The following is a 27,592-nucleotide window of genomic DNA, read 5'->3' as shown; positions in this document are numbered from 1 at the left end:
CCGCCGAGGGGGTGAGGGCTGCCGGCCGGCCGGCTGGGGGAATTGACCGTGAAGGTTGAGAGCCATTGAAGTAGAACACCGTTCCAGCGATGGGCTCTGGGAGGGAGACGGGTAGCTCTCCGCCGCTCCCACCAACTCGAAAGTTTTAGAAAACTGAACTCCGAAATATTTTTGACGATGGCAATGAAAACTCATTATGACAACTTTTGTTTAAAGTGAACTTTTTCTTCTTGCACGCTTGGTTAAGAAGTAAAAGGTTAATCCAGCCAGTAAAAAAACTTGGAAACCACTTTCTTAAGAGTAAGATACCACTTACTCACCTTGGTCTCCCCAGCTGTGCCCTCATTACAATTTAAAGATGCAGTGTTTTCTCCGGTCTACTTTTGTTTTACTCGTGTTCTAGACAACTTGGTGAGCGTACAGGACCGAACCTTAGGTCAGACCTGGACTCTGGTCCCAGTAGTGTCAAGTTACCTTGTGATCTGATTTGAGATTTGATCTGATCTCAACCCAGGAGGTTTCCAGGTGGTTTAGGAGACTAGTTAAATCTCTCTCAACCCCCGCAATAGGGTCAAAATAGTCAGATACCTCATTACCGGATCACCTCCTTCCCTTTTTCTAATCAGCACGCCTTTCTGTTAGTTTTCAATCCTATATAGTTAGATTCCAATGAAAACCTAATGATTTCTGACGTGAGCAGAACAAAGTCTGTGAAAGGAGGAATGGTAGCCATGGAATGACTGAGAAAGAATTTCACCTGAAGTCTGAGTGAGAAGATGGGAAGTACATTAACAAGGAGGCAAGGTGAAGTCCGAAGTTTTCAGCCCACATTCATAACGAAGGGTTTTTCTGAATTTTAACTTGTAGGTATAAACTAACAGCTGAATTTGAACCAAGAAGAAATTCTCATTAAATATTAGTTTCATCTTAGTTGATGATGCTTAATCTTAGGCAATTTTAAAATTTAATTACCTATTCACAATAATCACAATACTTTCTAAACAGTTGCATATCCATTTAATATGTATCTAATTGCCCTCTAAACTACCTCCAACGCATGTGGTATTTTTTTGTGCGTGCAAAATCACCAAAATAAAAATAATATTTTGTTTTAGTTTCTAAATGTCCATAGAACCAAGTTCAGAAATCTTTGTGATGTTTCTATGTTGCTAAAATCTGTACTCCAGCCAGCCATCCAAATAACCAAAAATATGGATGACTTTTTCTTATGCTGAAAAGAGTGGGTTAAAGGGTTAGAATAATAATTGGATTTTATTATTTAAGAAAGGGAAATCCATTTGATGCAGGACAGATACCAATCAAAAGACATGAAAATGATCTGTAAAATCTCTTGCATAGTATTTAACACTAAATTGTTTGTATTTAGCTTTTAGTGCTATTCATTTCTCTACAAATTAGATTAGAGAGAGAGATTAGATTAGCAAGCAAGCCCTGTTTTGGGCTATGGCATAAGACAGTCTACCTTTTTTTTTTTTCTTCCAATTTTATTGATATATAATTGACATACAGCACTGTATAAGTTTGAGTTGCACAGCATAATGATTTGACTTACATTATGAAATCATTATCCCAATAAGTTTAGTGAATATCCATTTCATATTGATACAAAATTAAAGAAATTGAAAAAAAAATGTTTTACCTTGTGATGAGAACTCTTAGGATTTGCTTTCTTAACAACTTTCGTGTATAACATAGAGCTGTGTTAATTATCTTTATCATGTTGTACATATAAATTATATCCCTAGTATGAGTTTTTCTATGAGTTTATTTTTGAAGTATAATTGACCTACAACACTATGTTAGTAACTATTACACAACGTAGTGATTCAATATTTCTGTACATTTCAAAATGTTCACCATGATAAATCTAGTTACGATCAAGACAGTCTACTTTCAAATTCTGGTTTTCTCACTGGCTGTGTAACCTTGAACCAAGCTTCTTAATTTTTCGGTGTCTGTTTCCTCAACTATAAAAATGAGAATGATAATAACTCATATTATTGTTGGGAGGATTAAATGAGATAATATTTGTAACAGCTGTCAGTTCCTGACCCATAGGAAGGCTCAAAAAAAAAAAAAAGTTTGTTTTTTTTTCCTGGTTGAACAAAGTTTCTCAAAGGAAAATTAGTTATTGGTTTGTGTAATTAGAGCTGTCAGAGGTGATCCTTGTGCTTCTAAATAGAGTTGTCAGATCATGGCAAATTTAATATAACAAGCATAAGAAATGTGAGCAGTATCACGGATGGGGGATTAAGGTAAAAGGTCCCAGGCTAAAATGAAAAAAAAAAAAAAAAGTATGTCACCCAGGTTGTGTTTTCCCTTTCTTTTACGTAATTGTAATTTTCCACTGATCATGACCTTCATTGAGAAGGAAAAACACTGAGCAGTCCTACCAGACCAAAGTGTTTCCTTTCATTATTTCTAGGCCCTCCTGCAAAGTTTTCTTTGCTGCGGATCCCATCAAAATAGTGCGAGCCCAGGGGCAGTACATGTTTGACGAGAAAGGTGAACAGTACTTGGATTGCATCAACAACGTAGCCCATGGTAATGTGCTGTCTTTGTCGTGCCTTGAAGGATACGTTTCTGGAGTAAGGCAGACTTGGCACCGTTGATATTTGTCCCAAGAATTGCAGTGGCTGCAGTTCCTCGGCCGAACAGGGCCAGTAGTCCTAGGTGGGGAAAAGCTAGAATAAAATGTGGGAGAGGAACAGAATCAACCTTTTTTTTTTGCTTGTTTCAGAATGCCCCTCACTTCCCAGGCATTTAGATTTGTAACTCATTTTTGGGACTTTTGTCTTCTAAATTTTAGTGGGACACTGCCACCCAGAAGTGGTCAAAGCTGCCCAGAAACAGATGGAACTACTAAATACAAATTCTCGATTCCTCCACGACAACATTGTTGAGTATGCCAAGCGCCTGTCAGCAACCCTGCCGGACAGACTCTCTGTGTGCTATTTTACAAATTCAGGGTATGTTCTGAGGTTTTCCACCCATCCCCATTCCCACCAATCTCTTTGTTTCCTCTCTTTTCTGTTTGATTGCTGGTGGAGTACAAATATCTAAAAAGGTTTCCTGAGATTCTTGCCATTTACTAATGACCCCACATGGGGGACCTGACCATTCTGGTTCTTTTGCTTTGACCCACCAGCCCTTTGTAGGTAAGATACCTGACAGCATGTTCCAGGACTCCTGACACAGCCTATAACAACAGTCCCGTGATTAACAAGTTCATGCCACTCAGCTTTTTATTACCACAGCTTCCTTGGTGAAAGATGGGGAAAGCATACCCTTAAGTATCCCTAAAGGATGGATACTTGGGTTGTAACAAAATATTGGCAAAAATATCCAAGTCTGGTGTTCATGTGAGAAAACCTAACTAGTCAAACGGCACCCACTTCTTTGGGCAATAGAGTAAGTAGCTAAAGAATCTAGATGAACCTAGATAGTTCTTTCAAAGCATGAATAAGGAATTTTGGCAAAAAAAGAACTCTACAAAACAAGTTATATAAGTATTATAAGATTTTTGATTGATTTGTTTCCTTAGGCAGTAAGCATTTCCCCAACACAAACACAAAGGAGGAATGAGTCAATTCAAGTGAATAGATATGTCCATTCTATGGAATATTATACAGACATTAAAAAGTGTGTTTTTGAAAATACATGTTTAATGACAGGAGAAAAGCTCACCTGTACAATGTTATAGTGGGAGGAAATCCGTCTATACAGCATAAATTTAAAATGATATATATGAGTTAAAACTATTAGAAATCCTGTGAATGTTCTATTATGATTCTGTGATTCGTTTTCTCTTTTCAGTGAGATACCTTAAAATCAAATAACCAGAAGATTGGTTTATAACCAGAAGATTTTTCTTTTTTCTTTGTAAAGAAGTAGGACATTTTCGGATCTAATTTGTTGTTCTAAGGCATTCTTGCCTTCAATAAATTAAATATAATGTTTGACTTTCACTTATGAAGAATCCTATACTGTCAAAGAGTGATTAGCCTTAGAGAGAGAGCAGTGTCACCAAAGACTGGAGGTGACAGAACCTGGAGTAGTACAAAGAATAATCTCGAAGTTAAACAGACTTTGGAATCCTCAACTTCGTAAATAATGGTTCGAAAGATTTTTAAAAGGGCTTATGTCACATTGTCCCTTCTCTCTCTGCTCTCTTAATAGATCTGAAGCCAATGACTTAGCCTTACGCCTGGCTCGGCAGTTCAGAGGCCACCAAGACGTGATCACTCTTGACCAGTAAGTCTTGAACACAAGACTTCTAAGCAGGAAATGCCTTCAGAGACAAAATTATATTGATCCTCCCCATACTAATACCATAAGCATGTATGGAGGAGGCTGGATATATGGCACAAGGATTTTCTTTCTTTTTTTTTTTTTTGCGGTATGGGGGCCTCTCACTGTTGTGGCCTCTCCCATTGCGGAGCAACAGGCTCGGGATGTGCAGGCTCAGAGGCCATGGCTCACGGGCCCAGCCTATCCGCGGCATGTGGGATCCTCCCGGACCGGGGCACAAACCCGTGTCCCCTACATCGGCAAGCAGACTCTCAACCACTGCGCCACCAGGGAAGCCCGGATTTTCTTTTTTGTTATGTATAGGTTTCAAGGCCAGCTCAGGCCTGAAGGACACTTAATTCCTTCCAAGTACTTGGAGGCTCTTTTGGGTGCTGTGGTCATGGTCTCATGGGCTTTGCATGAATCAGGGTTTACTTTTCACGCATTTAACTGTTAATTGAGCCACTGCGATGTGTGTGTAACTCCATCTTTTTCAGAATAAAAATATAATTTCTTAAAAATCCAAGCATTCATGTCACAATTGTGATTATTCACCTAATTAATTTAAAAGATAACAATTTAGAGCATATATTTTTTTCTTTTTTTGGCCACACCATGCAGCTCATGGGATCTTAGTTCCTCGACCAGGGATTGAACCCGGGCCCTTGGCAGTGAGAGTGTGGAGTCCTAACCACTGGACCGCCAGGGAATTCCCTAGAGCAAATTTTAAAGACAACAGATAGCCAAGTAAAAATAGTTCTTTCTCATTAATTTGTGATTTTTAATAGTCACTATTTAGTTTTACTTCTCAAAAATGAATTCATTATATTTTAAACAAGAAATTTGATAACTTCCATCTTCAGTGAGATTTAAAATTTTTTTCTACCTCTCCACCCCACTAATCTCAGACACAAAGGGTTGAATTGAACATGCACCTCATTTCTTACCCTTCTATAGGCTTCTCTTGTTTTATGTGTTGGTTGGTGTATTCATTTTCTGTTGTTGCTATAGCACATTATCATAAACATAGTGGCTTAAGCAGCATAAATATATTCTCTTATAGTTCTAGAGGTCATATGTCCAAAATGGGTCTCGCTGGGCTAAAATCAAGGTTCAACAGGGCTGCACTCCTTCTGAAGACACTAGGGAAGAATCTGTTTCCTTGCCTCCACCTTCTAGAGGCTGCCTGCATTCCTTGGCTTGTGGTCCCCTCCTTCATCTTCAGAGCCAGACATTATATCACTCCAGCCTCTGCTTCCATCCTCACATCACCTCATCTATCTCTGACTGCCATCCTCCTGCTGCCTGCTTTCACTTATAAAAGTTCTTGTGATAACATTTGACCCTCCAGGATTATTGCTCCATTTCATGATCCTTAATTTAATCACATCTGCAAGGTCCCCTTTACCATGTAACATTCTTAGGTTCTGAGGCTTAGGACATGGGCATCTTTAGGGAGGGGAGGTGTGATTCTGCCTGCCTGCCACAGAATAGATACTGTGACTGCCCTTTACTCCCAGCTACCACAAACAACACTGCAATGACTGCCCTTGTACATGTGCCTTTATGGACCTTTCTGAGAATTTCTTGGGGATAAAGCACCCAGAAAAAAGATTGCTAGGCCATAGGGGTACAGGGTACGGTAAACATTGTTGATGTGACCAAATCCTGCCAGATCAGTCTCCAAAGTGGTTGCACGCTCTACCCAGTGCGTGAAATGTCCAATTTTCACGTATCCTCACCAAAAACTAAGAATATCCTACCTTGTTATTTTTTTCTTAATTTTTGCCGTCTAATAGGTATAAAATGATACCAGGGTTGTTGGGGTTTTTTTTTTAATTTTCAGGATTTTTTTTCCCTTTTCATAAATTTACTTATTTGTTTGTTTGTTTATTCTTGGCTGCGCTGGGTCCTCGGTGCTGCGCCCAGGCCCTCTCCAGTTGCAGCAAGTGGGGGCGACTCCCCACTGCAGTGCAAGGGCTTCTCATCGCGGTGGCTTCTCTTTGTTGCAGAGCACAGGCTTTAGGCACGCAGGCTTCAGTAGTTGTGGCTTGGGCTCTGGAGCACAGGCTCAGTAATTGTGGCACACGGGCCTAGTTGCTCTGTGGCATGTGGGATCCTCCCAGACCAGGGATTGATCCCGTGTTCCCCGCACTGGCAGGCAGACCCTCAACCGCTGTGCCACCAGGAAAGTCCCTATCAATGTTGTTTTTATTTGCAATTTCTAATTATGAGTTTGAGTATCTATTCATACGCTTATTATGCATTTGTGACTTCCTTTCTGAGAATTACCTGTTTATATTCTTTGCCCATTTTTCTGTTGGGATTTCCATCCTTGCTTTTGCATGCATAGTTTAGATGAGAGGATCTCAGCCTTGACTGTGTTTTAGAATTACCTGGGGAAATTTTCTTTTCTTAATGCCAGCGCCCAGGTCCCACTCCAGACCAATTAAAGTGAATCTCTAGGGACTTCTCTGGCAATCCAGTGGTTAAGACTCTGAGTTCTCAACGCAGGGGTTGCTGGTTTGATTCCTGGTCGGGGAACTAAGATCCTGCATGCAGTATGGTTCAGCCAAAAAAATTTAAAAATTAAAAAAAGAGAGAGGGCTTCCCTGGTGGCGCAGTGGTTGAGAGTCCGCCTGCCGATGCAGGGGACGCGGATTCGTGCCCCGGTCCGGGAAGATCCCACATGCCGCAGAGTGGCTGGGCCCGTGAGCCATGGCCGCTGAGCCTGCGCCTCCGGAGCCTGTGCTCCGCAATGGGAGAGGCCACAGCAGTGAGAGGCCCGCGTACCGCAAAAAAAAAGAAGAAGAAAAAAAAAGAGAGTGAGGGAGAATCTCTAGAGGTGGATTCCAGGAAACGGTATAGATTTTAAAGTTTCCCAAGTGATGCTAATATGCAGATAGACTTAAGAACCACCATTTGAACATTAATCTCTTTTAGTTTGAGACATTTCAAATGTTTTTTCCCAATCTATCATCTGTCTTTTAACTTTGTCCATGGTATCGTCCAACCTCCAAAAATTTGATTAAATCAAATAGTTGACATTTTCATCCTATGGTTTGGTTTTCTAAGTTTTGTTAATATCTCTCCCCCCACACACACCCATCCCCACCCCTCAGATCACAAAGGTGCTCTTCTTTATTTTCTTCTACTACCTCTATAACTGCTCTTCATATTGACTCCACCAAGAGGCCGCTGTGTTACCATTTATGTATGGCTGTGTCTCTGAGCTCACTTCTGTCCCAGTCATGACTTTGTTCTTATTCCAATACCATACTAATTGCATTACTATGGCTTTGTAGCATGTTTTAATCTACGGTAGGGGAAGTCCTCCCTCTTTGCTTTATCTATTCATGGGCCTTTTATAATTTCTTTTCCAGGCCTCCCAATTATATAGCTCTGGGCAAGAAACATAAAAGGGAATATCATAGCCATCTGTATTTTAAGTGAAAGAAAGGAATTTCACAGCCACTTGATTACCTCTTAATCTTAGTTCTCTTAGAAAAGACCTCCTGTTCCTTACCAACTTTCATTTGAGCAATTGGATATCCCTTTGAAACCATCCCAGACAGAAACACAGCCCATTCTGTGATATAAAGTTGTTTTTAAAATTTACTAGAATGTAACTATCAAATACATTTAAAGAATACACACATCTGAAATTTCTCATGAAGCTATAGAAATTAATGTTTTACATTTAGATAATCTAATTTAGCAGAGCTAATGCAATCCAAAGAAATTAAGTTTTTTCCTGCTAAAAATAACTGTCTATGAAGTCACATACTTGGCTTTATATGTGTTTTATTACCTGGATCAGGAGAGTGGGACAAATTAATGGCCAGTCCTACCGTGAAAAATTAGATTCCATATAGTTAAATCTGGCACCAATGTTGAGATTCTCCCTGGATGATGTGCAGTACTATTTTTCATATACTAGAAAAGCGTCCTTCTTTGAGTGATTTTGGTTACCGTCCTTTTTCTTTTCAGTGCTTACCATGGTCACCTATCATCTTTAATTGAGATCAGTCCATATAAATTTCAAAAGGGCAAAGATGTCAAGAAAGAATTTGTGCATGTGGTAAGTATCTTGGAATCCAAGAATCAGAATGTTACTACTGGAAGAGTGCCCAGTGATAACCCAGTCCAATCCTTGCATTGAAATGTAAACATGAAAAAGGAAACTAAGATCTATAGCAGTTACAGAGCTTTAGCAAAGATCTGTTTGCTAAAGTCAAAGAGCTAGTTAATGACAAGATGTGGTTTAAAATCCATTGATGAGTACTGGGGCTTCCCTGGTGGCGCAGTGGTTGAGAGTCCGCCTGCCGATGCAGGGGACACGGGTTTGTGCCCCGGTCTGGGAAGATCCCACATGCCGCGGAGCGGCTGGGCCCGTGAGCCATGGCTGCTGGGCCTGCGCATCCGGAGCCTGTGCTCCGCAACGGGAGAGGCCACAACAGTGAGAGGCCCGCGTACCGCAAAGAAAAAAAAAAAAAAAAATTCATTGATGAGTACCATACAAATTAGTATAGAGGTAGTGATAGCTCTTATTCACAGCTCTCATTTTATTTTTCTTGCCCCTTGATGTTTAAATTACTTTCTCTATTTTTCTTGCCCCTTGATGTTTAAATTACTTTCTCTATCGCTGAAGCCTATTTGAAACTCAGAGTTGCATGAAGGGTGTATGACTGTCTTAAAATTACTCTATGCTAAATTATTATGTAAATTTATTAAGTAAAATAAATATCATTTAATAAAGAAAATAAAGAAACAAAGCTGTTGAAACAGTAAAACTCATTTGGCTTAATTAAGGATCAGTAGACTTTTTTAAGAGAATCATTAATACATTCTTTCAAAATGTTAAGATCTGAAATTAGCGCTCAGGCACTCTAGCTTTCTGAATGATTACAGTTTGCTATATCGTTGCTAAGTGCTGGTTTATTTTCAATATAGAATTGTTAATACAGTTTCCATTCATTGAAACTTTCAAATCACACTTGTTGTTTGAATTTGTCCCTTATGTGACTAGGGATGCAATCTTGACTTCTAAGGGTCTAAGAGCAAATCCAAGTTCCTGTTCACAATGCAAAGATTTCAAGTCTCACAGAATTCAGAAATGTTAAGGAAAAAGAGCAAAAGAACCTAGAGTCACTTAAGTCCACGAGTCACCTTTCTACAATATTATGCTCCTGGAGGGAAAGGCCCTTTCTTAAAAGCTCATTTGTCCAGGAGACAAATCATGAGAAACTGTTATCTTTTGATGTTTTCAGGCACCAGCTCCAGATACTTACAGAGGAAAATACAGAGAAGACCATACAGACCCGGCCAGTGCTTATGCCGACGAAGTGAAGAAAATTATTGATGAAGCTCATAACAGTGGAAGGAAGGTTTGTATTTATAGCTTTGGAAACACTTTAATATCTTTTATAAAATAGATTGAAATCATTGTGATACATTGGAGAGGTGGGAAAGGATTAGATCTCAAATCGCTTTCTGTTCTTCTCTAGTTACGTTTTTACTTAGTTCATATTTCAAAAAGTACATTATTATAGTCATGCCTCTAAGACTATTTTTATTTATCCTGGAAATGTAATTACTATACCTGTTTCAGAACTGGTGGGCTAATTCTGACTTTCCCACTGGGATGCAGACTCTGGTCCAAAGTGATAGGAGGAGAAAATTAAGAAAGGTGATAGCTCACGGACAGAATATTCCAACTGAGAGTAGCACGAGGGGCTAATATAAGGTGAAGGGAGGGAAGAGGCAGGGTGGCCCTGGGGCCTTGGGGCCACTGCAGACTCCTGGACCCGTGGAGCCTTGGCTCTTCCCTAGAACTGGGTCAACTTTCCTGAAACCAAAGAGCCTGCCTAAGACAAGGCAGGAACATGTTCTTCCAATTTGGGTCTGAACTTCTAAAACAAACCAGAATCCTCCCAACTAGGAAAAAAAGAGTTTCCATGTTCTCAGTCTTCACCCTACTGTCTTTAGCTTAACGGTAATTCTCAGCCCCTTCAGGGGTTACTTACATGGAGTTACTTACATGATTTGACACATGCTTTGCCTTTCAATTGGCTTATGGCATCAACATGGCAATAAAAAAAGCGTTTTAACTGAGATAAAAATGAAGCCTGTGTGTTTTCCAGTTCAAGTATTTTTATCTTAATGACTGGAAAGTCATTTGCCTTTCTTAACTATTTCTTCTTTTCTTCCCATTCGTTTTTCATATCTTAAAAGACGTAGTCTGGACTAGAACGTTAGTTCCCCCCCTTTTTTTTCTTAATTGAAGTATAGTCGGTTGCTTGACTTCTTATCTCATACTATTTCTACGCTTTCTCTTAATTTAGTGTTACCTGTTTTTACTTCTCTTTTCTTAGCCTCTAGAACACATCCTCTTCAGTTTCTTTGTGAACTGCCTAATTTTGTTAAGTTGTAAGCCTGGTTCAGGGCAAGAACCAGAAATATAGCACAATAACTAAGGTTCGTGGCCACCAGTCACCCTCTCATCTCCTTAGTGCAAATTCCAGGTTCGGGCAGTCCTAATTTACCAAGCTGAGCAAACAGGCACCCCAGTGATGTGTTTGGAACCTGGGTAAATTTTTAGAGGTTCATATTAAAGACTAATCAAAACATCAGTCTTATTCAGTTGTTCCTAATGAAAACACTGCATTTAAATTAATCATGGAGAAATGGAAGGCACCCTCTCCACCATTTTCTCGTGATTGTTTCATTGGTACCCTAAAATTTCAGAAACTAATGCTTCAGAATTCTTGCATTTCCAGCGTGGACATCTTTTTAATCAAATGGCCAATTTGTCTCTTGCCATGGGTCCATTCCCAACCATTTTTTAAGTCACCTTCTCCATAAGAAGTCCTCTTTTTTTAGGGGGTAACGGGAGGAGGACCTAATGGACTTTGACCCCATCTTCTCTTGTATAGATTGCTGCCTTTATTGCTGAATCCATGCAGAGTTGTGGCGGACAAATAATTCCTCCAGCAGGCTACTTCCAGAAAGTGGCAGAGTATGTACTTGGGCATCCTTGGTCAAACTGAAGGCACTGTGACAATTCTGTAGGGCCATCCTGGTTGTTAAGATATTGAAATACTTCCAGACTAGCTGGTAAATAGCCACTTGGGAGTACCTGCCACCCAGGACTCCTGGAACTCCTCCACCTTCCCAAGATCCAGCAAATAAAGGGTTTACACAAGGTCCAGCAGGGCAGCCTCCAGAGCTGTGCTCCCACTACCCACCTGGCATCTTCTCTGATTAGTTGGTGTCCAAGCTTTACTAATTAGTAAAAATTTGACGATTAAACCTGCTGAACACTACTTCTTGTTCACTTCTTTTTCTTCCCTATTAAAATACTGCAGTAGGGCTTCCCTGGTGGCACAGTGGTTGAGAGTCCGCCTGCCGATGCAGGGGACGTGGGTTCGTGCCCCGGTCCGGGAAGATCCCACATGCCGCAGAGCGGCTAGGCCTGTGAGCCATGGCCGCTGAGCCTGCGCGTCCAGAGCCTGTGCTCCGCAACGGGAGAGGCCACAACAGTGAGAGGCCCGCGTACCGCAAAAAAAAAAAACTGCAGTAGAGCTTACTTTAAGTAGCACAAACCCAAACAATATAGAATATATCTAATCTGGAAATTATGTGATTATGTTTCAAAGTCAATGATATCACATAGATGTCATTGGGGATTTGAACACTGAAATGTTTTTAACAAAGGTTATAGACTTCAGGTTAACAACATTTTTAAAGTTTTCAATAGTCTGTATCTTATGGGAGGGTTTGGGGACTCTCAGTGACCTGAAGGCATCAGGCTGCCCTTTTGCTTTTCAGATATGTACACGGAGCAGGAGGTGTGTTTATAGCTGATGAAGTTCAAGTAGGCTTTGGCCGAGTTGGGACACATTTCTGGAGCTTCCAAATGTTTGGTGAAGATTTCGTTCCAGACATCGTCACAATGGGAAAACCAATGGGCAATGGCCACCCAGTGGCATGCGTGGTAACAACCAAAGAAATTGCAGAAGCCTTCAGCAGCTCTGGGATGGAATATTTCAATACGGTAAAATTTGACCTCCCCACTTTGATGCTAAGAGGGAAAAATAATGCATGTTCTTATGTTTCTTTCCAATGTAATAAAGAATAAATCTCATTGTTGCCAGCTAACCACGCCAGGACCCTAGCCAAATTTTGATCTAACCATATTTCATTCTATCTGACACAATCCTCCTTGTACTTTTTTCTTGTGTATCTTTCCCCTTCCTAAAATGTTTCTATTAATTGTTCCAATGACAGATGGCTGCCCTGCTAAACTCTAGAGGTTATGATATTTCATTAACAGATAATATGATCTTTTTTGTTTTGTATCACATTTAAATTCCCAAAACACTTCACTTAGATGATTCACTACTATAAATGTTACAGGGCTGTCATAGGAGATACTAACTAAAATTCTATCTTTGGGAAATTTTATTTCCTTGATTTTACCCCTAAAAGTTATAAGCTTTAAGTTTGGAAAGGTTATTCTAGTTTGTGCAGTATGTATAATAGGACTTGTCACAGCTAAAAGTTAGAGTCAAATCTAAGAACATAAATTATTTGGAGAAAATGTCATTGCTTAGCTTTTTTCACACAGATATTCAAGCACTGAAACCCACATCCCCCTAACTAAACCACACTCTAAAATCCTTAATTCCCAACACAATGTCTGTTTTTCATTTGGACGAACTTATAAATTCCCCAATAATCCTTCATACCAGTTTTGCAGCTATATATAATTTAGAATTTTATTCTCAATCTTAAATGAACAGAGTCGTGTTATATTCTAAATCTAAGAAACTAATATCACAGGGGAAATTTTTATTGAAATTATATCTTTACTTGCTTATGTATGAGCCAGATTTCTCATAGATGAAGCAATACCACAAATTCAACTATTCTATTTTCTCATTTATCGTTTTTCCACAGTATGGAGGAAATCCAGTGTCCTCTGCTGTTGGTTTGGCCATCCTGGATGTAATTGAAAATGAAGACCTTCAGGGAAATGCCACAAGAGTAGGGAATTATCTTACCAAGTTACTGAACAAGCAGAAGGCTAAACATACTTTGATAGGAGATATCAGGTATATTTATCATAAAGTTGTGGTGCAGTTACTCATTTGTCCAAATGAAAATTTGTTATATTTTGTCTTATAAATCTAAAACAAGTTAACACAAAAGCAGATCTAGAAACACTGAAAAAACAAAAAACAAAACTCGTTTTTCCATCCAGAACCCAGATATCATCACTGTTAACTTTTGGGTATATATCTTTCCTGATTTTTATACTTTTTTGAAAAAAATTAAGCCAGGATCATTTCAGCAGGCAAAAGATGAACAGAAGGAACTTAAGGTTAACTCTAAATGATCTATTAGAAATATTAAAAATGACATCCAAGAAAACTCACTATTTTTCATATATATATGAAAACATGTTCATATATATGTGTAAAGATTAAAGATTTGTCATAGTTGATGTCTTGAGAAGTTAAATAGCATGACAAGGTTGTTTTTAAGCCTTATTATTATTATTTTCTTTTACAATTAAGAGAAGAAAGAAAAACTGATTGACAAAAACTAACTTGATTCAAAAACTAGGAAGTCCTGTGGACACTAGATTGGTATCTTGGATTAATTAGAACTAATAACAACTACCCTTTAAAGAGAATCACATTCAGCTTCAAATCAAACTGAAGTTTGAGGACAGTGTTAATTTTTTGTGACCGTGCAGTGCTTAATAAAGTGTGTCAAGTTCCCTTTCTTTACCCCCCTCAGGGGCATTGGCCTTTTTATTGGAATTGACTTAGTGAAGGACCATCAGGAAAGGACCCCCGCCACAGCTGAAGCTCAGCACATCATCTACAAGTAAACACACCACTCACCGTTTGGTATCTTGGCTTGAATGCTTTTTTTTACTTCCTCTCATCTCCCCAAATGAGACAAGTTTAAGACTCGTGCAATTACAGATGTGGGCTTCTTGCATGCGAATATGAAAGCGCTCTCTGATCACATCATTCTGAAATAATCTTAGTTATCACTTGTATGCACTCACATGTATTTCCTGCACTCGTTAGGATGAAAGAAAAGCGAGTGCTTCTCAGTGCCGATGGACCTTACAGGAATGTGCTTAAAATAAAACCACCTATGTGCTTCACTGAAGAAGATGCCCAGTTTATGGTGGACCAGCTGGATGAGATTCTAACAGGTCTGTCCACAGATCTTTAAATAAGATGCCCTCACCCACACTCTGGTCAGACATGACAGTGCAACTTGCACTGGCAGAAGTGAAGGAGGATGGAAATGATTGTATACACTTACATTATCATTTATTTTCACTTTTTAAAAATAATTGCATGTCTTCATTGTACCATGCACCACAGATGCTGCAGTGTAAGAGTCTTTGAGCTTTGTACTATGAAAATATGGGAAATGCTGTTAATAAAAATTGTAAGCTAGGGACCTCCCTGGCAGTCTAGTGCTTAAGACTTCGCCTTCCAATGCAGGTGGTACAGGTTCGATCCCTGGTCAGGGAGCTAAGATCCCATATGGCTCAGGGCCAAAAAACCAAAACATAAAACAGAAGGAATATTGTAACAAATTCAATAAAGACTTTAAAAATGGTCCATATCAAAAAATCTTTAAAAAAAATATATATATATAAAGGTTATAGGTTAATATAGTTATCATTTGACTTTGTATTTCACTTATTACAATTTAATTTTTGAAGACTTATGTTTGTCATTCAGAATTATAGCCTGTCATAGGAATTCATCTTTTGTTTACCTCTGTTAAATAATTAGGTTAATTTATTTTTCTGTTATGAGCATAAATTGAGATTAACAAGTAAGGTAACAATGTAAAACCATATTGAAAAACATAAAGCACTGTCAAATGTTAGAGCTTTTAGTTATATTTTTAAGATTCTATTTCTCTGCTCCCTCTCAGCCTCTTGGGGTTGGGATAAGGCAAAGCCAGGAATCAGTACAGCATACAAAATAGATCATTATTATTTGGAAAGTTGAGAGTCAGCCCCAAGTTATTCGTAATACGGTCACTGTCTTTGGACCAAAAGACACCCAAACTTGGCCAACAGTCCAGATGCCTCTGGTGCCTTGAAGGGACAGGTGGAAGAGACTATAGGTTGGGGCAAATCCGTCACTATTACTTAAAATTCAGCTCAGAGCTTGAGCATTTTTAGTGGTGTGGCTAAAGAATTCTTTTTTAACAAAGTGAACGAGGCAGAGCTAACATAGGCTCAGCGCCACTTGTAATGATGAATTGCTACAATGAAAGTTTAAAAGCAGCTATTGTAACAGTGACACTTTTTAAAAACATGTACCTCTCTAGTTTTCTTTCAGGGTGTCCCTCTAGTTACCAAAGTAGGGTAGGGTGGTTTTTTTTTTTAAGGACTTTTACGTTCTTCTGTCTTGTCCGTTGTATCTTCCTTGACATAGGTTTAGAAGAAGCTGTCGGAGCCAAAACTGAGAGTGTGATCTCTGAGAATACTCCATGCAGAACCAAGGTAAGAGTCAGTTACTTAATATTTAGGGCAAAAGTTTAAAATTGGGGGAATTTAAGAAAAAGGAGTGCAAATTTTAAAAAATTGTACAATGACCTCTAGAATAAAAACCCACCTTTGCTAGAGCTGGCTTACTGTTACAATTTTGAGTGCACAGTTAAGGCAAGTGCCTTACCACTTGACAAGAATAAAGCTAAAGAACCATTCTTACAGGATCATTCCTATACTCCACCCCCCACCAGAAAAGATCCAAAAACCCCCTCAGGCTTGCAAAGAGGGCCTTCAAAATATATAGAGAGATAACAGGTGTCCTAAGCTCCTTCCTGTTTGTCTGAGGGATGTCTGACACTGACTCAAAGTCCCACACACCACTCTTTAGTCAGCAAAAGCATCAGCAGTGTGACTCCAGAATGTCAGAGTTTGGTCCTCAAGTGAACTAAAGAAGAAACTTCGACTGGCGGCGGGGCATGGAGTGGCCTAGTTTCTGCATTTGATGTGCTTCCAGCAGAGGGCTTCCGCATTCTCTCCCTGAGCTGCCCAGGGTGTGAGAAAGCGCTCCCTTGGTCGGGAAACAGAAAGGCAAAAACTTGAGAGGCTTTGTTGCATAATTAATTATTTGTTTATGACATCGATGCGTAAAGGAACACTCAAGCCCGCCTGCACATCCAGTGTAGTCAGCAAAGTCCTTTTCCTGAGTGAAAAACATGAGGCCCTTTGAATGAGAGAGCAAGTGATTTGCTAACAGAACGCTTCTGTCTCTTGGTGCAAACGCAAACCAATGCTAGAAATCACTGCCTCTCTGCTGTCTGAGAGTGGCTTATAGAGTCTGGGACAGAATCACAACTGTCAGGACCAGGCAAGCATTGAAAAGGAGCTTACAGGGACTTGGTCAGGGAACTAGATCCCACATGCCGCAGCTAAGAGTTTGCATGCTGCAACAAAGATCCCACATGCCGGCGCAGCCAAATAAATAAATATATAAAAAAAAGAAGAAAAGAAGAAGAAGAAAGAAAGAAAAGGAGCTTACAAAAAAAGAAGTTCCCACCAGAAATCCCACTTTGAAGTTAGCACGCGTTTCTGAAATTTTGGCTTGCAGTCCCAGATTTTAGGTTGACATCACATTTCAGATGTCTATGGAAAATAGTAGTAATCAGAGTTAGGGAGGAACAAGGGGCATTGCTGTGTTGTGTTGCGTCGTGTTGTGTCCCACGTGCCGTGTTGCCTGTTGGCCTGTGGAGTCAGCCCTGTGGAGCCTGGAGGCTGGGCAGGTTAGAGGCAGGCTGCCTGCTGGAGTTTCCACGTCTGTCTTGCAGATGCCTGAGGAAGCCCACTCGGAATTGCTCAGTGACGGCAGCCCAGACCCCAAAGAAAATCCCAGCCAAAAAAGAAATGGATTGTGCACAGATAAACATTCACTGCTCAGTAAGAGGCTCAAGACATGAGAGACGAGCATTTTACAGCAAGATAAATGTCCGGAGTTACACAGAATGAATGGAAGTGTCCCTTCTGTTAAAGCTCTATTATACCCGCCAAAGGAAGACTCTGCCTTCCATTCAGAGGTATAAATAAAGTAAATGAGTAATAAGAATAACCCAAGTGATAATCAAACCCTGTCAAGATTTAGCCTCTAGCCTGTTAATTCCTTACTTGAGATTTCTGAAAGTACTTCATTTATTCTACTCAATTTCAGCTTCAAATGGAATATTTATTAAGTTGGAAGTTTTGCGTCTCCTGTTTTAATATTTGACACGACAGAGCAAAGTACAGTAGTAGGTTCCTGAACTTTGGAGACTATGAATTCTTTAATGATTTAATTTGTATATATTTATGGACTATAATAAAATAAAAGATGATGTAAACCAAAAAAAGTTTGACCAGAAAAATGTATACCGTTCCTTCGCGGAGAACACCGGGGCAGTAAAATCAACGCCACTTGGAAAAAAATCACATACAGCAAATGTGAAGAAGTCAATGAATAATTTGGACTTTTGTTGGGGAACTAGGTTAATCGTGGTCCTGTGGGGACAAGGGTGGAGGTGAAGAGGCCAAACAAGGAGTACATCTAGAAACACTCCTAAACATGCTGTTGGGAGACCTCAGCTCTGACTACTCAGACTGTCACCTTGGCAAGTCACTTACCTGTTAGGTGAAAAATTTTTCCACCAATCATCTTCATAGAGATACACACATTTCTAACCAGAGATTGGCAAAGGGAAGTGAGGAAACCCAGAACCTCAAGAATCTCTTCCTTAAAAGTCCTGGTGCTGGGCTTCCCTGGTGGCGCAGTGGTTGGGGGTCCGCTTGCCGATGCAGGGGACGAGGGGTTCGTGCCCCGGTCCGGGAGGATCCTGCGTGCCGCGGAGCGGCTGGGCCCGTGAGCCATGGCCGCTGGGCCTGCGCGTCCGGAGCCTGTGCTCCGCAGAGGGAGAGGCCACAGCAGTGAGAGGTCCGCGTACCTCAAAAAAAAAAAAGCTTGTGCCATGAGACATCCACTTGGAGGCTCACGTACTGACCTGGAAGAAATGTGACTTTTAGCCTTGACTTCCCGGTATCTTATTGCCCTCCTAACAGTTATTAAGTTTTGTGTGTTGGTTTCTGTTCTGTAGAGAAGAGATCGTAATTTTGCTAGGGCTGTTGCATGAGAGCTGAGAAATAAATTAAATGTAAAAAAGCCTCCTTTCTAAGTTCATCATAAGTTAAAATGCTGTCAAAATGCAAAGTCTCATTATTAAATAGTTTTTCCTCCTAAACATATAACTGACTGCGGATCCAAGCTGGATAGCGCTGAGATGGATTCCCAGGAGCTGGCGGAGAGGAGAGAATATAGAGGTCTCTGTGGTTTGCCTCTAGGAAACGAGATTAATTCCAGGACAATCAGACTTTTCACAGCGCAGATCAGCACTCCTGTGGGCAGTCGTGTACTCAGAAAGTGCTTGTCTCCTTAAAAGGAGCTGCCGCCACCTCGGCCACTGTGGCCACTCTGCTCGTGTGCCGTTATGCCTTTTGTGAGCCGGCTAATGTCAAAGGCTGGGATGATGTCAACCGGCCAAGTTATTTTGCCCTCTTGGTTGTTCAGTGCCTCTTCCAGGGTGGATGCTTTTTGGTGGACATTAACATGTGATAGAGAAAATCTTAACATGTGGTCTTTATTCCATATATTCATGCAAATGCCCCTGCCCAATATCTCCTTTTGCCACTGACCTTCTAATTCTTTCAGGCTCCTGACTAGCTATGCAGCCATTCACCATTCTAGTTATCATCCATTTTGTAGAAACCAAGTCGGCTAATTAAGAGAAGAGATGATAAGGAGGACAGCGACCCCTGCATGCTTTAGATTTTTAGGAGTGGCTAATCAAGGCCCAGAATGTTCTATTGTCTTTTATTTTAACATTTTTTATTTCTTTCATGTGTATCTATTTTATTTGTTTATTTTTGACTGCATTGGGTCTTCGTTGCTGCACATGGGCTTTTTCTAGTTGGGGCGAGCAGGGGCTACTCTTTGTTGTGGTGCGTGGGCTTCTCATTGCGATGGCTTCTCTTGTTGCGGAGCTCTAGGCACACTGGTGTCAGTAGTTGTGGCTCACGGACTCTGGAGCGCAGGCTCAATAGTTGTGGCGCACAGGCTTAGTTGCTCCACGGCATGTGGGATCTTCCCGGACCCGGGCTCGAACCCATGTCCCCTGCATTGGCAGGCAGACTCTTAACCACTGCGCCACCAGGGAAGCCCTGTTCTATTGTTTTTTACTTATCAACTTGGTCGGAGACAGTGGGGGCAGGTGTGGAAGGGAAGTTTCAGAGGCTTCCATGGGGCCATCTCCACTATAACAGTTTTTACTCCACAGGCCAGGGACCCATTCTAGGGGTGACTCCAACTGCCAAGTATGTCCATCCCAATCATACTTTTGGGGACTGAAGAAACAGCCACAGGTGGCCTTTTTAAAAATATGTATTTATTTATTTGTTTTGAATTTATTATTATTATTATTTTGGCTGCATCGGGTCTTAGTTGTGGCACGCAGCATCTTTCATTGCGGCGCGCAGGCTTCGTTGTCCCACAGCACGTGGGATCTTAGTTCCCTGACCAGGGATTGAACCGGCATCCCCTTCATTGCAAGGCAGATTCTTAACCACTGGACCACCAGGGAAGTCCAAGTGTTTTCTAGTGAAGCCTTGAAGAACACTGAGTTTCTTGCCAACATCCTTCTGAGAAGGGTTGGCACTCATCTGACTGAATGGGAAGACCTCCTTTGGGGCAGTACAGGTGAGCAGGTATAGAGGCTTTACCCTGGGCTCACTGTGAATAGAGGGTGGAGGGGTGCTCCTCAGGGAGAGCAAGGGGAAAGCTCTATTTCCAAGACAGAACAACAAGCTAAAGTAGAAAAGAAAATTCAAGGCTTTCTCCTCATTGTTCTGAAATAAGGCATCTATGCCTTGTTGAATTCCAAGCCTACATCTTGTTAGGTTTATTCAGAGGCATTTGATGTATTTTGGTGCCACTGTAAATTGCATCTTTTTAAATTTTTGTTTTCCAACTGTTCTTGGTGTTTAGAAGTTCAGTTGATTTTTGCATAATTGACTGATTTCAGTAAACTAGCTAAACCCACTTGCAAATTCCAAAAATTGTCCATTCTTCTGGATTTGTACATATATAATTACATCGTCTGAGAATAATGACAGTTTTATTTATTCTTTTGTCATCCCTATATCTTTTGTTTTTCTTTTGCTTTACTCCACTGGCTAGGACATCTAGTACGATCATCACCAAAATTGGTGATGGTAGACATCCTTGTCTAGTTGCATCTCAAAGAGAAAGTGTTCAACATTTTACCACTAAGCCTGGTGTTTCTCCCCCTTGGCTCTCCGTACAGTGGAAGCGTAGGGTCTTAACCACTGGACCACCAGGGAAGGCCCCACCCAGCGTTTTAAATCGTTCCCTTGTGCTGTCAGAAGAAAAGAAAAAAAAGTCTTTAAAAAATTCTAAAAAGAAAGTGATCATGGAATGGCAACCACAAGAAACCTGTCTACATAAGACACACATCTACTCTTAGGCAGGAAACGATGAAGTGCGCTCCGAGGTGTCAACTTGAAAACACCCACACGCTGAACAACTGTGGATTCCTTCCCCTCAGAGACTGCGGTTGAAGAAACTATGGTGAGAAAATGGAGGAAACAGACCTCCCTGGATAGGAGTGTTTTGAATTTGGTGTCTGACTGTGGGGCTAGGGTGGTCCAGGAAGGAGGCTGTCCAGCTCAGTGTGGAAAGGAGAAAATAGGAGGGGATATGGTCGGGCTCTGCCCTGGCTCCACCCTCGCCAGTGCCCTGGGACACCCAGTGCCTTCGGACCTCAGCTCCAGGTGTCCCCAACAGTCATAGCACAGTTTAAAAGGTCAGGATGAGAAAGGTAGGTGGGGACTAACTGACCTCAGGCAGTTACTTTCCCACCACTCCTCCATTTCCAAGTTCTTGGGGCTAGGAATGACATCCAAGCTCCCTCTTAAAGCTGCTTCTCCCTCAGGGGTAAAGCCTGGAGGAGTTATCCTGTGGAGGGTGAGTGCCTGACTGGGTTTCTGAAGGCAGCTGCTCTCCACCTCAGGGCTCTTCCACCACCAGCCCAGCCCAGCCCAGCCCCATTCCCTGAGCTTGAAGGTTCTGAACTTTTCCCAAAAACATTGCCCCACTGCTTTGGCTGTTCTTTTCTACATCTCTATTGCACTAGTTTCTGTGGAGTGTGTGCTTAGGACTGAATTTCTGAGTGCTTAGGGTATGTGCGTGTTCAACTTTAGTAGGCAATGCCAAACTATTAGCAAAGTCATTACCCCGATTTATATTCTTACCAGGAATTTATAAGAGATCCTGCAGATCCATGTCTTCTCCGGTATTTCATGTTGTCAGCAGTGCCGTTCATAATAGTAAAAACCTGGTAACACAAATGCCCCTCAGTGGTGAAGTAGATTAACAAACTGTGGAAGATCGACAACACACCATTAAAAAATTATGAACTGCAATGCCACACAACAACATGGATAAATCTTATCAATATAATAATAAGTGAAAGATAAGTCCAAAAGGTTACATACAGCAGGATACCCCCTTTTATAAAGTTGAAAACTGTACATGTTACCTGAAAAACTGGGTTCACCTCTTGGTAGGTGTTGAGCCAAAAGGTACAACCAAGCCAAAGATTAGGGGAAGGAAAAGAAGCATATTTTCACTAACACTGGCTTAAAGGTTTGAAACAAGAGGGGTGCTCGTGTAGCTAAGGAAGTTGCCATTGAGGGGTCAGTGATGGAGCGATTAAGAGCCAATATTACTGTGGACAGATTAAACCTTATAAAGTATAAGTCAATTAGGGAAAGGATTTTCTTCCTTTTTATGTGTTTGGTACGTATTATTTCTGAGAATTTATATTGGTCCTTGGGAGATGCATATAGGTGTGTGTGTGTGTGTGTGCGTGCATGCATGTGTGTGTGTGCGTGTGTTTATTTTCCAACAGGTACCTCATGGACACTTAAAAGAATAACAAGTGTATCTGCATAAATCATCCTGGCAAGAAGTCCTTAAAAAAGATTGGACTCCAGTGGACCAATAACCACCCTTTGTGCATCTTCTGGAATTGACATGACAAAGCCCACCGCACACTATCCTGACGCCAACTAAACTACTCATGGTTGAATCTAAGTTTTTCCCTTTTTACAAAATATAATGGTGCAGAGTGACCCTTAAGGTGGAGGGGAAAACTGGCATTAAGATTTCCAACATTATGAAAGTACTCCCAAATTTATCTTCTCTAAATTAAATAAACCCATTTATTTCAGACTTTCCTCATAGAAACCTGTTTCCCAAGCCCTGATTTATTTTTTTTTAATTCAAGTTTAATTACATATGAAGTATAATTTATACGTAGTAAAATGTACTATTTTAGGGTATGTAGATGGATAACAGTATATTCATATTTGACAAACATATAAGAAGAGTGCAGAAGCAGACTAAACCCCTTCTTTCTGATATGGTCAATGTGTTTGATTCCAGGAGCCATGGTTGCACCCGTAGAGTAGCTCAGCTTCAGACCTAAAATGGATTTGAGAAGGTAGGGGTAGAGAATCTCCTGTTTCTACAGAAACACTCAGAGACACTCTTCACTTATAATCAAGTCTTTTTTTATTATGATTCAATTATTTATTTATTTATGGCTGTGTTGTGTCTTCCTTGCTGTGTGCGGGCTTTTCTCTAGTTGCGGCAAGCGGGGGCTACTCCTTGTTGCGGTGCGTAGACTTCTCACTGCGGTGGCTTCTCTTGCTGAGGAGCACGGGCTCTAGATGCACGGGCTCAGTAGCTGTGGCTCACGGGCTTAGTTGCTCCACGGCGTGTGGGATCTTACTGGACCAGGGATCAAACCCACGTCCCCTGCATTAGTAGGCGGATTCTTAACCACTGCGCCACCAGGGAAGTTCCTATATCAAGTCTTGATAAGGAAATGTGAGGGTCAATTGTTTCTGTGGACAACACATGAGCTGGGTGTTTTCTTAATACCATTCAGGTTCAAGAGTGCCAGGTTGAGACTCCACACTACACTTGAGTCAAGAGCCAAAGTTCAATTCTTCGGAAAATCTGGGCCTTCCTAGCTCTTGGAGTCCACAGTCAGATGCATGACAACTCAGGGTTAATTTAATCTTCTTTATTCTAACCATTGAGGTCCTGATGCATCTGCTTTAAAAGGAGCAAGGTGATGAATTTTCTCTGATATTCAAAATTATAAAAATAAGGACTTCCCTGATGGTCCAGTGGCTAAGACTCCATGCTCCCAATGCAGGGGGCCCAACTTTGATCCCTGATCAGGGAACTAGATCCCACATGCCGCAACTAAGAGTCTGCATGCCGCAACTAAAGATCCCACACTTGGCAATGAGGATCCCGCGTGCCGCAACAAAGACTCGGCGCAGCTAAATAAATAAATATATATTTTTTAAGTTATAAAAATAAAAATCTGAAAAGTCAAGATGGCTCTGATGCATTTGAATAAAAAATGAAACCTCTACAGTTGGTACTTTCCATGGAGCTGGCCTTTCCATGAAAATATGAAAAGTTATCATTGTTACCAGGAACTGCTTTGGGATCCTCAGACAATAGAATCAATTTATATATTCAATGGGAAAAATCTTCAGTGAATAATTCAAAATTATAACTGAACCCTCGAATTGAGTCACTTTATTTCTACATCATCGTCATCATCATAAACTATTAAATAAGAAATCTGTAGCTCTGAGAATAAAACTAGGAGTTTCTCTAAAATCCTGTAATGTGATGGGATCCAAATATAAAGATATTTTGAATAAATAAGCTTTGTTCCAAAAATGCATGAAATCTTTTCATTGTGATTGTTTCCATGTGTCTATTTGAAAGCTTCACAGGTCAAGTCCAAGAGTGATAGAAAACAGTCTTTATTTTTTTAATGGCATGTTTGCATTAGATAGTCCTACATTAGTGTTATATCTGATCTGGCTTGATTCTGGGTGTTATAACTTGGGAGTGCAGGCTGACATGGCCCCTCAAGAGGGAGTTGTTGCCAGTCGGGGGAAAGAGAAGCAGAGTATCCTCAAAGTTGCCAGATGATTAGAATAGGCAGTGAGACTTTAAAATGAAAGGGCAGGAAAATTTTCTTAGCTCCATCCCCATAAATTAAATCATAAAGTCTTGGCATTCACCAATGTGCAACCATGTGGTTTTAAACAATGCCTTAACTTGGGTTTTCCTAAAAATAGACCCTGAGATGAGAACCAGGGGCCAGATAGTTTGTTTGGGGGTAATCCCAGGAAGCAGACATGAGGAAGTGGGGAACGTGAGCCTGGGATGGGTGAGAAACAATAATCACCACCCTCATGTGTTTTTTTTTTTTTCAGAGTGCTTTGAAATCATTAGTTAAAGGCTAAAGGTTGATTTTAACTTCCCATGATTTGGAATTCTTATCTATCTTTTCTTCTAAAAATATTCCCATGCTGGGCCTGCTCTTCCTGTGTTTGTGTCCATATGTATGAGGGTTGCGCTCAAACTAAAAACATCCATTGACCCAGCCTCCCACCCCAGCCTCTCCTGGAGCATTTCTCTGGCTTGAAAGCCTATGATTCAAGGGCTATGGAAAGCTGTGAAGATGTAGGTCTGTTTGGTAAATGTCAAGGAACTATTTAAAAACCCATCTGCATTATGCTCAAGGAGGAAAAGAGATATGGCGCTGCTCACTGGAGACCCAGAGGCAGGATGGGTGACACAGGCACGATCATTGATGCCTTTGGCAAGTATTTCTCAGGCTCTTCTGGTGTTCCTGCCTAGGATCAGTGCCTGCCAGGAGAAGCAGGTGTAAACAGCACAGTGACAACACAGGGTGGTATGTGCTATGTATCATCAAGGTGCATAGAAAGTGTGATGGGAATGTTGAAAAGAGAGCAATCAACTCTGTTTAGGGCAGTCCTAATGTCTTCGTAGTCTAGGAGATGTTGAAAGAAACAAATTTACCAGACTGAGACAGGTAGACACCCTCTTCCAGAAAGAGAAACAGCATTGCAAAAGCCCACGGTCTAGAGTGAGAACCAGTGGAAGGAAAAAGAAAGGGAAGACAAGAGGAGGGAGAGAAGGTAAGAGCAGTGAAGGGAGATGAAGGTAACTTGTAAAGGAATTTGGACATAATCTCCTAAACAATGAGGAGCCAGTGAAAAACTTTAAGCAAACAGGGTTGCATTATATAAGGTCACTCGAAGGTGACTGCAGGGTAGAGAGCAAAGGGGTGAGTTTGGATGCAGGGGAAGAGGTACTATGTTAGTTTCCTTTGCTGCTGTAACAAATTATCACAAACTTAGTGACTTAAAACACAAATTTATTCTCTTAGAGTTCTGGAGGTCAGAAATCCAAAATGAATCCTAAGGGGTTAAAAAGCAAGGTATTGGCAGGGCTGGTTCCTTCTGCAGGCTCCAGGGGAGAATCTGTTTCCTTGTCTTCTCCAGCTTTTAGAGACCACCTGCCTTGCTTGGCTCCTGGCCCACTTCCTCCACCTTCAAAGTGCATCACTCCAGCTTCTATATCTGTCATTCCATCTCCTCCTTCTTTGACCTTCTTGCTTCCCTTTTATTAGGACCCTTGTGACTACATCAGACCCAGTTGGATCATCCAGGATAATCTCTCCGTCTCAAAATCCTTAATTTAGTCACATCTGCAAAGTCCCTTTGGATATAAGGTAACGTTCACAGTTCCAGGGATTTGGAGAGAACATCTCTTGGGGGCCATTATTCAGTCTACTACAGTGATAGTTTCCAAATGAGAGTCAAGTCACATGAACCCCTAAAATACATGGGAATATCCTAAAATAAGGGAGGTCTAGGAAGGAAGAATATGTTTCATTTTTTTCTCCAATGCAGAATGAGAAACTTGTTACAAACAGAACAAATATACTCAAACAAAAGAAATTAGTATCTAGATGTTCTAGCTTTTTTCTCTTCTTTTCCAATGCTTTCTTTATATATATATATATATATTGTGTGTGTGTGTGTGTGTGTGTGTGTGTGTTTTCATTATGTAAGTGCTGTGGCCTGCCCATAAGTCATGCAAAACGTAACATTGTTCTCTCTCTTGGGACTTTGATAACAGCATCAAAGTTAGGTAATACTGTATTGAAAACACATTGATGTGTAGTTATTCAGGGAATATATCTTATCTCAACTATTTCCCTTTGAGGTCTTGGAGAGCACTAGTTGCTTTGATTCATATTTTTATCTCCCATGGAGTGGAACACACTTTCTACACTAGATGTTTGCTGTCTGCTGTCCCAGCATGGCTTCTTCCTTCCCTCATCTTTACAGTGCTAGATTTTCAAATCAATGTCCAACACACACACACACACACACACACACACACACACACACACACACACACACACGCTTGTTGGTGTAGTCACCATTTCCCATTCCTTGGAGCACAGTCCATGGACCATTGGCCTAAGCTGTTCCCAGTGGAGTGAATGCTGGAATGGAAGAGCTCTCCTATTTGAGGATGTGAGTCTAAAACTTCTATAGACATTTAGCCATCCTGAGGATAAAAGTAATACCTCTTTGGAGAGAAGCACACTGTTGAACCACTGGAAAAAATCAACCCTAAAGCCTGCTCTTCCTCTGGACATTCCAGTTAAATGAGCCAGTAAATCCTTTTGCTCATTAAGCTAATTTGAATTGGTTTTCTACTTTTGCAAGCTAACATTTCCTAACAGGAAGATATTTATTCCTTGGTGATTGAATGTGAATAAATAAATGAATAACAAGAAAAATACTTTCATTACAACATTCTTCTTAATGCTGCTCAGAACATTTTTAGTGTTGATCTCATCAAAATATCTGCTTTTCTTCCCTGGGCATTGGCATAATTAGGAAAATATGGTCACATAATTTTAGAATTATATATATCAAATAGAGATATAGAGATGTGGTTTTCTAGGTACAGGGTTTAAGGGGCAGCAATTCTAATGAGATTGCTGAGAATTAGGGTCCTGGTCTTGGAGAAGTTTTTGCAAGGTAAGCACTTTGTTTTCCTTAGCTTATTGGAGTTTGGGGTTGTCTTTGCGGGACTCATGGAGATTATGAGGCTGACAAAGCCACTCCTGTTGCCTTTACTGGCTTAAAGATTGCTCTTCAGGGCTTCCCTGCTGGCGCAGTGGTTAAGAATCTGCTTTTCAATGTAGGGGACACGGGTTC

At 40.8% G+C, this 27,592-nt stretch overlaps 1 protein-coding gene across 6 annotated transcripts in view; it reads left to right on the top strand.

Moving 5' to 3' along the window:
• Nucleotides 1-27,592, top strand: part of ETNPPL (ethanolamine-phosphate phospho-lyase) — a 27,982-nt gene extending 390 nt beyond the window's left edge. Inside the window, exons 2-14 of one of the 6 annotated variants that reach the window (XM_024741952.1) lie at nt 2,447-2,565; nt 2,831-2,990; nt 4,201-4,275; nt 8,302-8,392; nt 9,582-9,698; nt 11,247-11,329; nt 12,142-12,367; nt 13,273-13,427; nt 14,119-14,208; nt 14,418-14,548; nt 15,798-15,865; nt 25,984-26,085; nt 27,580-27,592. In XM_024741952.1, the coding sequence (XP_024597720.1) occupies nt 2,447-2,565; nt 2,831-2,990; nt 4,201-4,275; nt 8,302-8,392; nt 9,582-9,698; nt 11,247-11,329; nt 12,142-12,367; nt 13,273-13,427; nt 14,119-14,208; nt 14,418-14,548; nt 15,798-15,865; nt 25,984-26,055 (1,387 nt within the window). In that variant the 3' untranslated portion in view covers nt 26,056-26,085; nt 27,580-27,592. Of the gene's footprint in view, nt 1-51; nt 301-642; nt 805-842; nt 864-2,446; nt 2,566-2,830; nt 2,991-4,200; nt 4,276-8,301; nt 8,393-9,581; nt 9,699-11,246; nt 11,330-12,141; nt 12,368-13,272; nt 13,428-14,118; nt 14,209-14,417; nt 14,549-15,797; nt 15,866-17,175; nt 17,758-25,983; nt 26,086-27,579 lie in introns of those variants that run through there. The other 5 variants (XM_024741954.1, XM_024741953.1, XM_024741955.1 and 2 more) reach the window with 5 other exon arrangements.

The sequence above is a fragment of the Neophocaena asiaeorientalis genome, unplaced genomic scaffold (genome assembly GCF_003031525.2).
Source record: "Neophocaena asiaeorientalis asiaeorientalis breed wild unplaced genomic scaffold, Neophocaena_asiaeorientalis_V1.1 scaffold534, whole genome shotgun sequence".
Taxonomy (NCBI): domain Eukaryota; kingdom Metazoa; phylum Chordata; class Mammalia; order Artiodactyla; family Phocoenidae; genus Neophocaena; species Neophocaena asiaeorientalis.
This window is presented reverse-complemented; position numbering and strand designations above follow the sequence as displayed.